Source organism: Eucyclogobius newberryi, unplaced genomic scaffold, assembly GCF_026437365.1.
Source record: "Eucyclogobius newberryi isolate DKJ021-1_F unplaced genomic scaffold, fEucNew1.0.hap1 SCAF_18, whole genome shotgun sequence".
NCBI lineage: Eukaryota > Metazoa > Chordata > Actinopteri > Gobiiformes > Gobiidae > Eucyclogobius > Eucyclogobius newberryi.
The window spans coordinates 10,065,329-10,081,486 of record NW_027315812.1 but is presented as its reverse complement, the minus strand read 5'-3'; the positions used below and the strand labels follow the sequence as shown (position 1 = coordinate 10,081,486).

The 16,158-nt window shown below is 40.2% G+C and overlaps 1 protein-coding gene across 5 annotated transcripts in view; it reads right to left on the bottom strand.

Moving 5' to 3' along the window:
• Positions 1-1,787: 1,787 nt before the first annotated feature.
• pfkpa (phosphofructokinase, platelet a) overlaps positions 1,788-16,158 on the bottom strand; it is a 49,068-nt gene continuing 34,697 nt past the window's right edge. For 2 of the 5 annotated variants that reach the window (XM_072450499.1, XM_072450500.1), the window contains exons 14-22: positions 15,972-16,042; positions 15,754-15,841; positions 11,904-12,056; positions 10,480-10,644; positions 9,670-9,731; positions 9,284-9,395; positions 8,158-8,257; positions 5,419-5,524; positions 1,788-1,981 (exon numbers count right to left, since the gene is read on the bottom strand). In XM_072450499.1, coding sequence (XP_072306600.1) covers positions 1,825-1,981; positions 5,419-5,524; positions 8,158-8,257; positions 9,284-9,395; positions 9,670-9,731; positions 10,480-10,644; positions 11,904-12,056; positions 15,754-15,841; positions 15,972-16,042 — 1,014 coding nt within the window. In that variant the 3' untranslated portion in view covers positions 1,788-1,824. Of the gene's footprint in view, positions 1,982-5,418; positions 5,525-8,157; positions 8,258-9,283; positions 9,396-9,669; positions 9,732-10,479; positions 10,645-11,903; positions 12,057-14,534; positions 14,688-15,753; positions 15,842-15,971; positions 16,043-16,158 lie in introns of all 5 variants that reach the window. The other 3 variants (XM_072450501.1, XM_072450498.1, XM_072450497.1) reach the window with 3 other exon arrangements.

The window sequence follows — 16,158 nt, the reverse complement described above, 5'->3', positions numbered from 1 at the left end:
ACATATTCATGCGCTCGTCGCCGGGCGCTCCGTCGTCACGGGCGACCGACGCTGCTGGAGACGGAGGAAAGTGCAAGTTTCTTTTCGGTGACACACAAAACGGGACACGCACACAAACGAGTGGGTGGAGCTTGGGAACGCGCCTCAGTACCGTTCGGGTTTGAATCGCCACCAGTGCTTTAGAGTCCAGTGTCTGCTTTGTTTTTTTATATTTTTATATTTTATTTAAGTGCGATACCAACGGCATTTCAAGTCTTCATCTACGGTCAAAACTAAACGGACACATTTTGCGAAGCGCTGTAGTTTTTTGTGTTCCTACGTTGCAGATTTGCTCATTTGATTTCGATAAAACGCGTTACAATGATTGTGCTTAAGGTCTAATTGCTGTACTTGTCACGTTGTAGCGTTAATGCGAATAAGGTGACGCGTTTAAATAGTAATAATGTTCATATTTTATAGAGTTGTGTTAGTGAAACGACAAACAGTAAAACAACATTGTCGATTTATTGAAGGGTTTTTGTAGCATCAGTCGCCAAATGATGATATATTTAAACATAGTGAGTGGAAATAAATGATAAAGGTCTTAAAATATTCTAGAAAATTAATTTAAATATTCTAGAACATTCTTTAAAAATAATAATAATAATTCTAGAATATTTTAAACATTCTAGAAAATTCTTAAATAATGAAAAATAATAAGATTCCTATGACGGTTGAAATTTGGAATATTTTGTGACCAAATAAAATTGATCACTTGACAGACGAGCTGCTTTAAACACTGTAAATTATCTTACTTTGTTAAATCTGTCCAGGAATGTTGACGTGTTAAGTTATTTTGAATATACAAAGAAACAGAAACAGACTAACAGTAAAAAAAAACATCATGGATTTCTGCGTTTGTAGCATCAGTCGCCAAATAACGATTAATTTAAACATAGTGAGCGGAAATACATGAGATAGAGGTCTTATAATATTCTAGAAAATTCTTTAAAATATTCAAGGAAATTCTTTACAAAGAAAAAAATTCTAATTCATATTTTAGAATATTTTAAACTAAAAATAATAAGATTCCTATGACAATTGACTTTTGGAATAGTTTGTGACCAAATAAAATCGATCACTTGACATAGACGAGCTGCTTTAAACACTGTAAACTAACTTACTTTGTTAAATCTGAGCAGGAATGTTGACGTGTTAAGAGTAAAACAACATATGAAGCATCAGTCGCCAAATAACACTAAATTTAAACAGTGAGCGGAAATAAATGAGATAGAGGTCTTATAATATTCTAGGAAATTCTTTAAAGTATTCTAGAAATTCTTTGAAATATTCTAGAATATTCCCGGAAATTACTTAAAATATTCCAGAAAATTATTTTAAATATTCTAGATTTTTTTTTTTTTTTTTTAATATTCTAGACATTCTTTAAAATAGTCTAGAATAATATTTAGAATATTCCAGGAAATCATTTTTACATATTCTAGAAAATTCTTTAAAAAATGAAAATTAATAAAATTCCTATGACGGTTGAAATTTGGAATATTTTGTGACCAAACAAAATGGATCAATCCACATAGACGAGCTGCTTTAAACACTGTAAATTAATTTGTTAAATCTGACCAGGAATGTTGACGTGTTAAGTTCTTTTGAATATACTGAGCAGACAGTATTTGAAACGCGGCAGGCTACGGTTTCTGAGACAAACGTTCACAAGACGCATCACGGGGGCTGCTATCTCTCACACACACACACACAACCGGACTCCACACACAACTGTGACTCCGTGGGAGCGCGTGCGGTGCGCGGCGGGCCGGGCGGGGCCGTCTACATGGCCACGGCGGCGTCCAGCTCTTTGGGGCGACTCCCGACCACGTGCTCCAGCTGCCCCGAGTCGGACACGTCGTAGCTGGTCTTGTATTTGGCCAGGATCTTCATGAGCGGGCGCAGTTTGAGCCACCACTGTTCCTTAGGGATGCGGTGGCTGCAAGAGAGAGAGACACGGGCGCCATGACGACAAGGAGACAGAGGTCAGCGACACTTACATATATGCATTAAAGTGACACAATACTCTTATAATGGCAAAAACTGTTGGATAACGACAGAAAATACATTAGATCTTGATAAAATGAAGCACAAAAAGGCAGAAATATCACTTTACAACCAAGTTTTTGAGGTTACGCAAGACATTTCTGTTCTTTTTTATGTCATTTTTATCCATTTAGAGGCGAAACTCCATTTGAAATTCTAATTTAACACATGAACAACACAAAAACTGCGATATTATTCACGTCTGAATACATCTCCCACATCTAATTCAATCGCTTTATTTAACTGAAATTGATTTGTGCGTTTTCATAATAAGTCTGTCACTTCCAGACTTTTCTATTGAGAGTTTCTGTTTGGACACATTTTTGTTCCATTATTTAAAATATTTGAAGAAAACTGATGAAAAATAGTGTCTAAGGTTACATTTTACACTTTTTATAGCCATATCCGTTTAGTGCAATAAAAAACATGATTCCGTCCTACACTGTACGGTTTATAATTATATGTGTAGAAGGTCTTTTAAAAAATATGGTTTAAAAAATAATACATAAAAAAAAAAAAAACGTTGATAGAGAATATTTTTTATTTTTGACTGTATTTTTATGTTCATTTTCATAATAATTGTATTGTCGTTAATTAAAATAAATAAATACATAACTGAAATATTTTTTTTTTTAATCCCTGATATTTATTTATTTATTTAAATTTTTTAAGCATTTAAGCTTTTTTCCTTCTGGTTAATCAGATTTTTCATACTTTATGCACTGCTGATACTGTATTCAGTCATTAGTACAGTACACTTCCACATAATGAAAAGGAAATATATCTCAACATTAAATATATTATTTAATATAATACATGTTTGTGTTTGTGCCTTTCACGTAAACACAAACTACAGGCTAAAAATAAAACTACAGCAAAGACAATGAGGTTAGTTCATAAACGAGAGAATTTACAACATTTTATTCAACTTTAGAGCCGAGCGAGTCCGTTTTTACCGCAATTTAAACTTAAATGGTTTTCCCAGTTTAATTTAAGGGCTGAATTATCACCGATAAACGGGTCACGACATTCGTTTACCGTTCGACACGATTAACGTTCATATGGTCAACGCTGCGCATCCTTCGTCCGTGATGGAAACTTCCTCTGGAGAAACAAACGTCCGGAGATACCGTCTATAACACGTTCATTAGCATTAGCCGCCGCGCTCGTTAAGGCCCGGCTAATCAAATCTAACGAGCAGCGCTAAAGACCCGGTGCCATTTTAATACATTTCACGGAGCTGATAATCCGTCCGCACATTTATACACATCATCTTTAATGTGTCTAATAAGTGCGGCGCAATGCAAACGTTTGTCCAGCTCCGAGCGCGTTAAGTGAATACATGCTCTTAATGTTCGTTTAGCGCTAAGAGCCGCCGCGCTAATGGACACGTGGGACATTTGTTGGCGACTCGTGGCAAAGCATAAACTACAGAATGTCACGATGTCTAATTTTAAGATTTAATTTAACTCTGATGTCGTTCAAGCTTAGATAGTGTTATGTTTTTCGAGCGTTTAAGTCAAATCTGTTTATTTTCTAATGGTATAAATTAGCTGTAAAAATCTCGTACAGTGTGAAATGGCAGAGTCGAAGTTTGTTAAGACTTAATTTGGCACGTTTGACAGAGGTAATATCACGTAACAGTTTAATTTGACGACAACAATCGACTGACTGCGTGGATATAGTCGAGGATTACCGTATTTTCCGGACTATATGTCGCAAATTATATTTATACTTATACTCCGGAGCGATTTGTACGTGATATTATTTGTTATTTTCACACTTGCAACTGCATTTTATACTCCAGTGCGACTTATATATGTTTTTTCTTCTCTATTATGCATTTTTTGGCTGGTGCGACTTATAGTCCGGAAAATACGGTAATATCCCGTAACGGTTTAATTTGGCGATAGCGACTGACTGACTGCGTGGATGACGTCGAGGATTATGTCCAAATCTATAGTTTCCCTCTGGTGGAATCTGGCTTACGCTGCAGGTCTAGTGTTTGTTTCTTTATGTATTTAGTTAATTTGCTATATATATGTTAGTTATAATACAAAAAAAAAGTAAAGTAAATAATAAAAAAAGCAGGACAGATTATTCTCGGTCGTCCTCGACACTTTGGTTCCTGACATAACGCGCGGTGCAAAGGACATAAAGTGCTCTGAGGGTCTCATACTTGACCAGGCTCTTTGGACTGAGTGAAGGCCTCTCGTCATCATCTTTATTGACAGATGACATACTGTACTAACTCTGAACAATATCTCCATAAACAATATTATTGAGCACAGCATTTTGTCCTTCATACGTAGTCTTGCCTTTATAGACTTTTTTAATGGATTGAAGTGAAATGACTCACTGTCGCTGCCTACGATTCTCACCATTAGCATTAGCACGTTCTTACTCATTTATTTGTTTAATATGGACATAGCATTTACATTGGACAAACCAGATGCAATGTTTTAAGTGTTTTAGAAAAAATAAGCAAATCTCAAAGTCCCTACGTTTTAATATAACTGCAATTATTGTGTCAAAAATGTATTAAAATATGGATATTGCGGCACTTAACTGCCAGAGAGCATATGGTAATATCATATGATACTATAAACTCTACAGTAAAGTGTCTGTCAGCTCAGAGGAAAAGAGAAAGTGGAGATATTTGCAGATAGCGCGCTGATATGGGAAAGAATCAGTCTAAAAGTGATGTGTCCATCCCGGAGATGCCTGTCATGCTGGAAATGTCAAATAAATATGGGAAAGAGTGTCTGGAATGCTATGTATGTGGTCTGTAATTTCTTTGTGATTTTCATGCATTTTTCCTGCTGTGTGAAGCACTTTGAATTGCCTTGTGTATGAAATGTGCTCTACAAATAAACTTGCCTTGCCTTATTCAATTGTATCTTTATCTTTTTGACTCTGAATTATGGCGACTTTGAGGCTTGAGCTTTAACTCCAGCACTGAACACATCTAGGACAACATAATACATCAACAAGAAACTTCTGACATAAAACACTATTGTAGTATATTATCACAAAAGCTTAAATCTCTTTAAAACGCCCGTAAACGTAGAGAAACTTCGAGCAACGACTGAAGCGAGCACTTCCCCATTGCATTCTGGGATTTGCCTTTTACAGGAGTCATTTGTTCCGCCGTTTAGAGCGCACAGTGGAGTTCAGACTTAAGCCTCGATCCGATTCGGATCCGGAGCGTTTTGTCTAAATCCCTTTGTCGCTTCGCCTCCCGCGCGACTCTATTGCCATTCACGGATCCGTCACGGCGCGTTTACAAACCGGCCGGTGACGTCTTGGCTCTCATAATGAAATACTCACACGAAGTCGGTCTTGTCCTTCAGGTCCACGACGGGCTGGAAGACGAGGGCGCGGCGGTGCATGCCCAGCAGGCAGCAGGAGTCCTCGGTGTTTGCGAAGACGCGACCTGTGGGACAGAGCGCGGTCAGGGGACGAGGCGGAGCAGCGTTTGTGTGATACTGGCACCGCTGAGGAAATATCTGGGGCCAGTTTGGGGGGACTCATGACCACCACGGACCGTAAAAAGCTCCACGAACCGAGATGCGCGGTCAGTGAAGCGGCCGTGCTGGGTCAGGACTCCCCCTGCTGGTGGACGTGACATCTGCAACCTGTTTTGGTATCGTTTTTCCAATGAGGCTGCCCCAAATAAATTGTCTGTTTGCTGTAACCCGAGTCAACATTTTTCAAGTGGCTCGGTCGATAGGCAAATTCTTATTTTTTTTTACTTTGAAGGCAAAAAAAAAAAGATCAAAATTTTGTCATTTTTTGAGTCGGCGTGACCACCAGGGGTCAGGCTTCAACAGTCAATGACGGAAAACGTCTCTATCAACCCAATAGGGAGACTAAATCTCACGATTTTAAGATATTCCAATTGACATTTTGTACGCCGCTATCCTTTATTTTGGTAGCTAAGGCGAGCGGGGGGAACATGCGTGGGACACGGGCGCTGCCATGTTTGTTGTGATGACGCTGCTGGGCGTGTTTCAATCCCAGAATGCATTTGCGCAAGTCAAATTTCACACCCTGACAGAGGGTGACATTACTATGGACATGTCAGTGGCGCCGACAAGCACAAATCAACTTGTTTAAAGCAAAATGATGGCTCTTGCGCACATTCTGTTTTGTAACAGATGCATGTGGAGGACTGAAAATAAAGTCCACTGTGTTTCGCGGTGCGTTATCAGTCCTTTAAGATGAAAGTCAGCGGTTCAGGAAAGACCAGTCGGTGAGTCGGCGAAATAATTGAAAAATAAAAGATTGACGTTTTTACAACAAAATGCTGATATTTTTTTCAGTTGGCTAGTTTCATAGCGGGTCGGTCGGGTTACGGCAAACAGACATATTATTTTGCTCAGCCTGACAGCCATTTTTTAGCTCATTTATCAGCGGTGCCAATAAGTGTGGAGGGACTGTAGGTTTGCGTTGGTGTCGACTAGGGATGTCAAGATTATAAAAGGTTAAATTGATAATATAATAATAAGAAATGGTAAAAAAATAACAATTGTGACCATTTAAGAAGAAAAAATATATTTTTTTGTTCAATACTAGCCCCAAAAATAGAGCTAAATGTAAAGAACTTTACTTTATCTGCTTGCTTTTGTCACATTTTACTTTTTTGTGTTTTAAAAGGTTCAAAATGAACACGTCAGAGCACGAGAATTAAAGAAACTTCAATGTTTAGTCACAGTTCGTCTGGATCGTGAATAATCCTAACACTGAACTTGTATATCGTGACATCCCCAGCGTGGACACGGGTGGGACGTGAAGCCGCTTTTGGGAGGCGGGTCGAGTGCTTCGGAGGCGGGACGTGAACGGCGTTGATGGCGGGATCGGATCGACACCGAGAGCGAAGCGAGTGAAGGCGCTGGGACGGGCGCGAGCGACACGTCAGAGTCAAGAGAGTTTTGCAGGTGAATCAAACATCCTTTTGTCATTTTCCGGACTATAAATCGCACCTTTTTTCCTTTTTTGTCCGGGGTGCAACTTAAACTCCAGAGAAACTTACATGTGTTTTCACACTGACAACCACAAGAGGGCGCTCTAGGCTCTAAGCGACACAGAAGAAGAATCTGCTCTTCCTCTGGAGTTTGTGGAGTTGTTTAGAAGTGACACAGAGGAAGAAGAATTCAATGGATTTAGTGATTTGGGGTAAAACTGATGCTTTGGTAAACTTGTTAGCATGTTCTTTATGCTATAGTTATCTGAATAACTGTTCATATGTTACGTTAACATACCAGACACTTACCACAGTTCTGTCTGTGCCTCATGTAGCTGAAGGTGTTAGCGTTAGCATACGTACACCTATTCACCATGTTCTCTCATCTGTTATTGTTTTAAACTGCATTTCAAGATGAAATGTCTGTTCTTGGTCCTGGATTTTATGAAATACATTTCCCCAAAAGATGCGACTTATACTCCAGTGCGACTTATGAATGCTTTTTTTTTCTCTATTATGCATTTTTTGGCTGGTGCAACTTATACACCGGTAAATACGGTAGTTTAGTGTCTTTTAAACAGATGCATAAACGCTCTAGCACCCGTCGTTGCCGCGCTTCACCACGACTCGCTGATGTCGACGTGCAAAACGATGCTGAAACAAACAGAAAAAAAGGGCGCAACATAAAAGGGGCGTGGCACATGTGATCGGGGGGGGGGGGAAAACGATGGTGCGTTTGGAGGGGCGTTTCTGCGGCGGGGTGGGGTTGTGGGCGGAGTCGGTCGTGGAGCCGGAGAGAAACGGTATTTACCTTCGCCTTAAGTCATCCATGAGTTCAGGGGAGGAAATGGATACAAACACACAGAGTTTAGTCTTTGCATGCATCACTCAGCCTTTAATAAGCAAGAGAAGGTTTCATTAAAACTGCGTGAGAGGAAATGTCAGACAGAGCGACTCCATGACGACCGCTGGGGTAATTTAATGGACACTGTAGAACAAAAACGGCTCTGTGGGAGGGGCAGGGGAGGTTACAGCGGACACAACGTTATACTACACAGTGGACAGCGCCGCGCTACAGACGTCGAGCGTTGAGGCCGTCTTACCGTTTCTGAACGTCTCCTGGAGTTTGTTGGTGATCCACTGCATGGCCTTGGCGGAGATCTTTGTGCCGAAATTGCGGTCGAAAGGAGACGGCGCGCCACCCTGAACGAGAGGAGGGCGAATTAGATATTAAACGGACGATTATGACCTGAAAACAGCAAATCGTCTGAAGCTTTGTCGTCGTGATTGTACATTTTCTTCACTGTGATTAGGTTGCATTGGACACTAAGTCAAGTACTTGCCCGTGTTTAGTTGTACTTGTGGAACATTAAAGGCTAATTATACTGACATACACATAAATACCAATGGTGATTAAACAGACACATAAAACTTACACCAAAGTACTTAAAATAATGAATGAATGAATTAAGTAATTCTGTTTAACTATTTTCTTCAACTTACGGCCCCGTATGAAACAGAAAAGAAAAGACCCAAGTTTCTTATAAGGGTTTGAATAAAGTGCTGCATGTTCTCACTGCTGATTCTCATCGATCTTTAAAACATATTTATGAAGGTAAATCCATAACTTTCATCCTGGTCCAAATCTTAACCAGAAGCTCAAACTCAGGCCATAATAATGACCATAACCCTCTGAACTTAACACTATAACAAGTCCCTGACCTTTACCATGACCTGACAACAACGTGAGAACTGTAACAAAAAATAAAGTTCCTCCATTTTGTGTCAGTGTTTTGAGGGTTTCATCTCCCTTTTTACCAACAAATATCATGTTTACTAATTCTTCTTGAGAATGTCGTTGTGAAGTGCACTTTGGGTCAGATCATCGAAATACTTTAAAAAGAAGAGCTCTGAAAGTTTTTGTTCGACCAATGAAGCAGGTTTTTAGTCCTTTACTCAACTATAACCCTAACATTTAGCATTCATTGATTTACTAATACATGTGCAGTTGCTTCCTCTCCCCACAATCACGCTCGTGTTTGATCTATTTCCACCTGCATTAACCCGCGGACGCGCTCACGGCCAAAACACAAGCCAATAATCCTGTCAGGTCGGTAAGTACAAATAAGGAGAGGAGGTAAACGCTTCATTAAACTCGGTTAGTTCTACGGTGGTAATTAAAAGCGCTGTTTAAAAGCCGTAATCCTCCTGTTTGGAGCGGGGCCCCACCTGCTGCATGTGTCCCAGCACGTTCTTCCTGCAGTCGAACACGCCCCGGCCCTCCTCGCTGTACAGCTGGTAGATGAAGTCTGTCGTGTAGTTGTCGTTCGAGTTCTCGTTCCTGCACAGACGGTTAGAAAAGAAAAGAAAACTCTCAAAACTGTATATGAAGCGTGGCAAATATTTATCTTTATTATCTACTATCTAAAATGGACATATAATAAATGTTTTAGGATCCAATGTAAACATATGGAAGCTGTGTATCAGAAAAATGTGTCACAATTTCATTTTAAGTACATAAAAAAATAATAACTAAATTAAAGTGAGTCATAATAATATTTAAAAGCAAAAATGAGTGTTTAAAGTGTTGGTTTCTTGCTGCGTGATGAGTTTACCTCAGAACAAGACCTCTCTGAATGCTGGTCTTCATTTTCTCTGTCAAGTGCTCAACATTTGCCTGTAGGAAAAACAAATGAACAGAAGAGTTACTGAGAATCACCAGCAGATGGCGCTGCACGTGTCATAGAAGCAGCAGTGAGAGGCAAACGCCATCTAGCGGCAGCAGACCAACATTGCAGCCATGTTTTAACTTTTATACATATCCAGTTAAAGTTCAACTAAGAAAACAAGTAATGTTTTAAATGTTGATTCCTTTTAGTCCATAATGTCCATAATATGTTTGTGATTTCTTATCTGAATTCTGTAAGTGTAATATACAGAAGTGGGTAGTGACCTTCATTTACATTTAGCATTTGTACATAGTTTGACTGATATTTTAGTTATTTTGTTCTGTATTATTTAACCCATTTAATAAAAATAAATACTGTAGTCAATGTTAGCATTATAATTTCATGTTCTGAGCCAATACGGGCAATAACTAATTGTTGTTCCACTTTTTTTTTATCCATATTGACCCATAATGTAGATATATTCAAAAATGAATAATATTACAATTGTCGTTTTGGAGATACGCAAAATTAGAATATTAAACGTATCATCTACAATTGAAACTGAACTTAAACAGAGACCAAAACGTATACAAGAGAATAAAGTGATATTTCTGTGGTTCATTTCATGGTTTATTCATATTTTGTGCAATATTTAAGCTAATTTCTGACAGATTGTTCAAAAATGTTTTCAAGATACAGATTTTTGCCAATATTACCTGCCCCAAACGACTTTTTTTTTTTACAGCAGAAACTCACCTGCAGGTCTTTGATGTCGAAGGGCTCCTCATAGATGTAAGCTGCATCCGCCCCGGAGGCCAGACCCCCCACGCTGGCCAGGTAACCGCAGTAACCGCCCATGGTCTCGATGATGAACACGCGCCGCTTGGTCCCGCTGGCCGACTGCTTGATGCGGTCGCAGGTCTGGGGCGTGAAAGACACTCGTAACGCATCAAAATCACACGTGGAAATGTTAAGAGAAAGCGCATTCAACGGTTTCGCTCGTTTCCAGGCAGTCGTGCACGCGGTAACTATGCAACACGGGCCGTTCGGACGCACAGAGACGCACACGAGTTCAGGAAACACTCGATTACTCACTGTTCGATCGTTTATCACCAGGCAATCGTCGAACAATGTGGAACATGCGAGTTAAATGGCTGAAGAGATTCAATTTGCCCTTTACGACTTTCAAACAGTTTGTACAGCAAATATAACATCATTTATAACATGTTTATAGCTTCACAAATTCACAAAACTATAACAATTCGATGTTATTTAAGCGTTGGGCAAAGCTAAGTGCTGTTGTCATTGAAAGCTATAATCGTTGTGAGGGTTTCTTAATCGATACGCTATTGCTTTGGTGAGAATGTTCCACTGTATGGCATTAAACTCAGAGGTCACGGCAAGTTACAGGTCAGATCTGTGAAGAGGTGAGCTAACGGTAAGAACGTTGTGAAGAACTGTGTTTTTATTAACCACACTTTTATAATCCTTAAGTATGACAAATACTTAATTTAGAATGAGATTGAGAATGATTCAGTCTCAGTGAAGTTTATAATAACCTTTATTCTTTTATTAAGTAGTTACCGAGCCCGAATTGTTCATCTATTCAACTGTTAGTTATGAATTCAGTCTTTGTTTACGTTTTAGAATATTGAAAGTGATTAAAGTCATTCTTCTCACTTTCCAACGTGGGTAATTCATTTTGTAACATTGTTATTTGCACATATAGTTTTTGCCTTCTATCTGACTTAACTGTAAATTGTGTGTATATATTCAGCAAAGTATAGTATAATTTGCATCAAAAATAGACCATTGACACAAAACAAAAAACACTTAAATAAAATCTAAAATAGGACTAAAATAAAAACAAAACAAGACTAAAATAAAAACTAAAATAGGACTAAAATAAAAAAAAGATAGAAAAACAGAAAAAATAGAACAGTGCGCCTTATAATCCAGGCCTTATATATGGATTAATTCTGGTTGCGCTTACTGACCTCGAAGCGATTTTATGTGGTACACGTTTAGTTTCGCTTAATGCTGCTAAACAAAATGCTACTTTAATGCCACACAGTAGAACATCACAGGTAAAAAGGCCAATCCGGACGTTACATACAGTACATATAGTATTATTACCGATACCTTCGATCCTACGCCACTTTCCCTGTGAAACGCCTTACCTCCACGATGGCATTGAGGGCCGTGTCTGCCCCAATGCTCAGGTCAGTGCCCGGGACATTGTTACTTATGGTGGCGGGGATCATGCACATGGGCACGCAAAACTCCTCAAACGCCGCCCGGGCCTCGTACAGCTGCAGCAGACACTCGAGGGCCTGGAGCGGCCGCGGGACAACAAAACCGCATGTTAGAGCGCCGCACGGGAAAGCGCAGCCTGAACGCCTCTCTCCGCGCGTCAGCGAGAGCGTATCCTGCCTTTCCGGCTCGTTCCGTGTGATAGCGGCGATGGCTTCCCTTTTGGCAGACGAGAGTGCGAGGGAGGAAGACGTGGAGGGTGAGACGTTCGTGTGAAAGAGAAGAAGGTTTGGAGGAACGGTGAAGAAGAGGAGGGAAAGGAGTAAAGTGAAATGAAATGGAGGTGGCTTGGTTTGTGTCTTTAAGAGTATTAAAGAAAGTAGGGCTGCAACTAATGATCATTTTAGTAGTGGACTCGTCAGTAATCGCTATTTTTCTACAAGTTGTCAAGTCACACTATTATTTCTCATTTGGATTGGAGATGTTTGCTATAAAATGCAATAAGTTTAAGCTAAAATATGCCAGTAGGAGGCCTATTGACAGTATTTTAATTAAAAATCACAAAAAATATCTCCTTCTCGTCTCATTCTGTCTTAATAACGGTGCAGTCTTTATGATAAAAACCTGTTTCAAAAGCGAATGGAATATGTTACGAGTAGTTGCAGCTCTAAATACGGTGGTAGTTGTGAAAAAAGGATGGCAAAGTCGTTGATTCATGTGGACAGTCACGCAAAAATGATCGCAAATATGGCGATGACGTCAGAATTACCGCGATTTCCATTTGTCGTGGTGGTTTTCGGGCAATTTTGCTGCCATGTTCATCCAACAAAACGGGATAGACTTGTGTTTGATGATGGCGTCGTCACATCATTTTCCTTGTCGATTTGTCCACGGGTGTGAAGTGAAGACAGACAAATAAAGAAATAATATATGCAGACAAATTGAACGGGCAAGCAACGTATAAAACAACCTTTCTAAATGAGTTTGGCCTTGATGTAGAGCTGGTTTCGGTCGTGTTCTAGTCCTGGCCTAAGTGTGATCGAACTCTTAGCAGCCCAACACCAACGCACAACATCTTCACGTACCGCATAGATCGTCGTTTTGCGGTTCCTAATCATCCTCTTCAAGTACGTTGCGTTGAAATGAGGACTTGATAAAACGGGCGGGTTTAGGGAGTCACAAAATCCCAACAACGCGCGTGAATCCCACACAAAGCAGTCAGGACCCCCCGACTCTTTTCCCGGACTCTCGACTACGACCGGATGAAAAGCACCTGCATCTACTGCTTGACCGAGCGCACACGACCACATGCCGCTCGTGGTCAGGACCGAGGCATGAATGACGGCGCACACTGGAGGAGCAGGCAGAGCAAACATCGTGCGGCACACAGCATGCCTCCATGTTTCACTCACTCCACTTACCTCATGCAGAAGAGAGCGAGAGGGAGCTGGCTGCTACGCTAAAGGTGGGGCATTTTGTATTTGCGGCATTTGGACTATTTAGGTGACATTTGGTGACTATTTTGGTGACATTTGGTGACTCCGATGCCTTAAAATGCTCAAAATGCCACGTTCAAAATTCCTGAATGGAGACCACTTTGTGAAAAATTAAGTCATGTGTAATTGTTATCGAGTTTCTATTAAAAAATAAGCTAAACTATCGAATTTCCAGTGTAGAAATGTTAGCTTTCTTGCTTCAAACTGTATTTTTTGGTGAATGGTGTTGTAAATCTTAAGACAAATGTGCGGTTAACTATCTGTGAGCTATTGTCCAGTACATTTTTTTAAAATGCTTAACGTGTGAACCGTCACCTATTTAATAAATAACATAAAATATACCTGTCAATGTTTTCAAACCGTGCTGACACGTAGCCACCTAAATTTGTCACAATGACTTATATTCTGACCCAACTTCTCGATTGAAATCACATTACGTTCCACTTTACTTTTGCCTCCATTCCAGAATTTATAGCAGATTTATTTATATAAACTTTTAAAGGGTTTCTACTGTATTGACCATCTCTGCAGTGGCATCGACACAGATTTAGACTCTATTCCATGTCTTATTGCTCACACTTAGTGAATAGTAGGGATGCAACGATACTCAATATGACATCGAATCGTCCAGTACTGTGTAATTTTGCCATATCTGAACAGAGAAAACTGTGTAATCAAATAAAATGTTAGGTTTATTGATAATTAGCATGAAAATAATAGAGGAAACATTCATTTTTTGTTCTTTTTTAGCCCTAAAACGTATTTAAATTGGGATCGGGAATCGAGATATGCATCGAATCCAGAGGAAACCGTACCGTTGCATCCCTAGACTATTTTTTCTTTGTTTCTCTGTTGAATATGTTGTGGTTAATCAATAAATCTGGCCTCTACTTCCCAATCCATGCCACCAAAATCGCCTAAAATCTAAACTACAATAGCCGTTTCTCCTCTCGTCTCGTCTCCTCCCGTCGTGCTACAGTGAACGTTTGCCGCTTCACTCATATCCACATGCTAGCATTCCACACCGGTAGCTCCGTTAGCATGTCGTCTCCCATCACTTACAGTCGTGATGGCGTTCAGGGCCGTGTCTGCCCCAATGCTGAGGTCTGACCCCGGCACATTGTTGGACACAGTGGCTGGGACCATGACCATAGGGACACAGAACTCGTCATATCGGCCGCGCGCCGCTTGTAACTCCAGCAGGGACAGCAAGGCCTAAGAGCAGAGCCGGGGGTTAAGTCGGCGGACTCGCTGGACGGCGGGGTGGGCGGGCGGGCGGGCGGGAGGGTGGGACAGGTGAGAGGCGGGTGAACAGGTGCTACTTGCCACAAAAAAAAGGAAAGGCAAAAAGTGAAGGTGCCAAGGGAGGAGCCAGTTCTATCACAACGGACAGCGGCGAAACAGACAGGTACCACTCCACTACGACGACACTTTGAAAAACACATACACAGCCTCGCACACACATAGTACTACTACAGAGAGTCAAAAGTGTGAGCCGCTAACGGGGCTGCGTGAAATGGCTAGGAAAAGGCAGGCGTGGTCGGAATGTACTGGTTTAAAAAGGGCTGCACAGTCCAATAACGTTCAATAATGTGTAAGTTGCTTTATTTACGGTTTATGGTATTCAATGAGATTACGAATCCCCTTCACGATTTGATGTTTCCTAATGCCGTGCAGCCCTAACATATCTAACATATCTAAATGTCTACAACACATTTATTATTGTAAAATATCTGTGGACAATTTGAGGTTCAGTTGATCTTCTAAACATGTATTTACCTGATAGTTTTGACTGCCTTCAGAGTGGTCATTTCTTAATTTTTCTGATATACGCTGCAGTCTTTCTGCCTTTAAAAGCAGCTCGACAGCGCCATCTGCAGTGCGAGGTGTGTGACACTAACAAAGGCCCCTTCGTCTCGGTTTATAGTCTTGTCCTCGGTCTCAATGCTGTTCCGTCCCCCATAAACCGGGACGAGGGGGGCGTATTCACTCTCACACACTTGGGAAACTGTTCTGAAGAAGTCGGGCCGAAATGATGCCGTTTTTCTACTGTGTATAGAGCTGAGAAGACGCGTCACGGCGAGATCACGTCACCAAAACGGAAGACGTCAAAACTGTCAGGTGATAATCCATTAAAATAAATTGTTCACACTAAACTGGCATTATTGTATTGTAAGAGGAACTGTGAACTGCATGTACCAGTAAATTCAATAGTATGTTCAATTCGATGATGTTAGTGGTTTATTCGTTTATTTCACCGCAAAATAAAGTGAATACGTACCTCGAAGCCGCCGATAACTAGCAGCGCACTGATATTGTGCTGTCTCATTTGTTGTGCAATTTTTTCAACATGTTTTGCCGGGAGCGTTCTGGAGAAACAGAGGATCGTAGTTTACAAAGATCAACAGACTTTACAACAGTTTCCGAAGCTGAATGTTTTTTTTCCTGATCCATCTATTAGGCAATTATTTTATGTAAGAAAATATATGTAGTTTGTACCTTTTAGTTCCCAGTAATGATCCACCTTGACCTGTCCATCCACCGACATCAGACCACTTAATCTCCTTAATCTGAAAAGAAAAACAAACAATTTTGATGAATTAGAAAACACATTTAGCAAACACAAACATACAAAAAAAAAGATAATAAAAAAACATTCAAATAAAAAAATAAAAAATACATACAT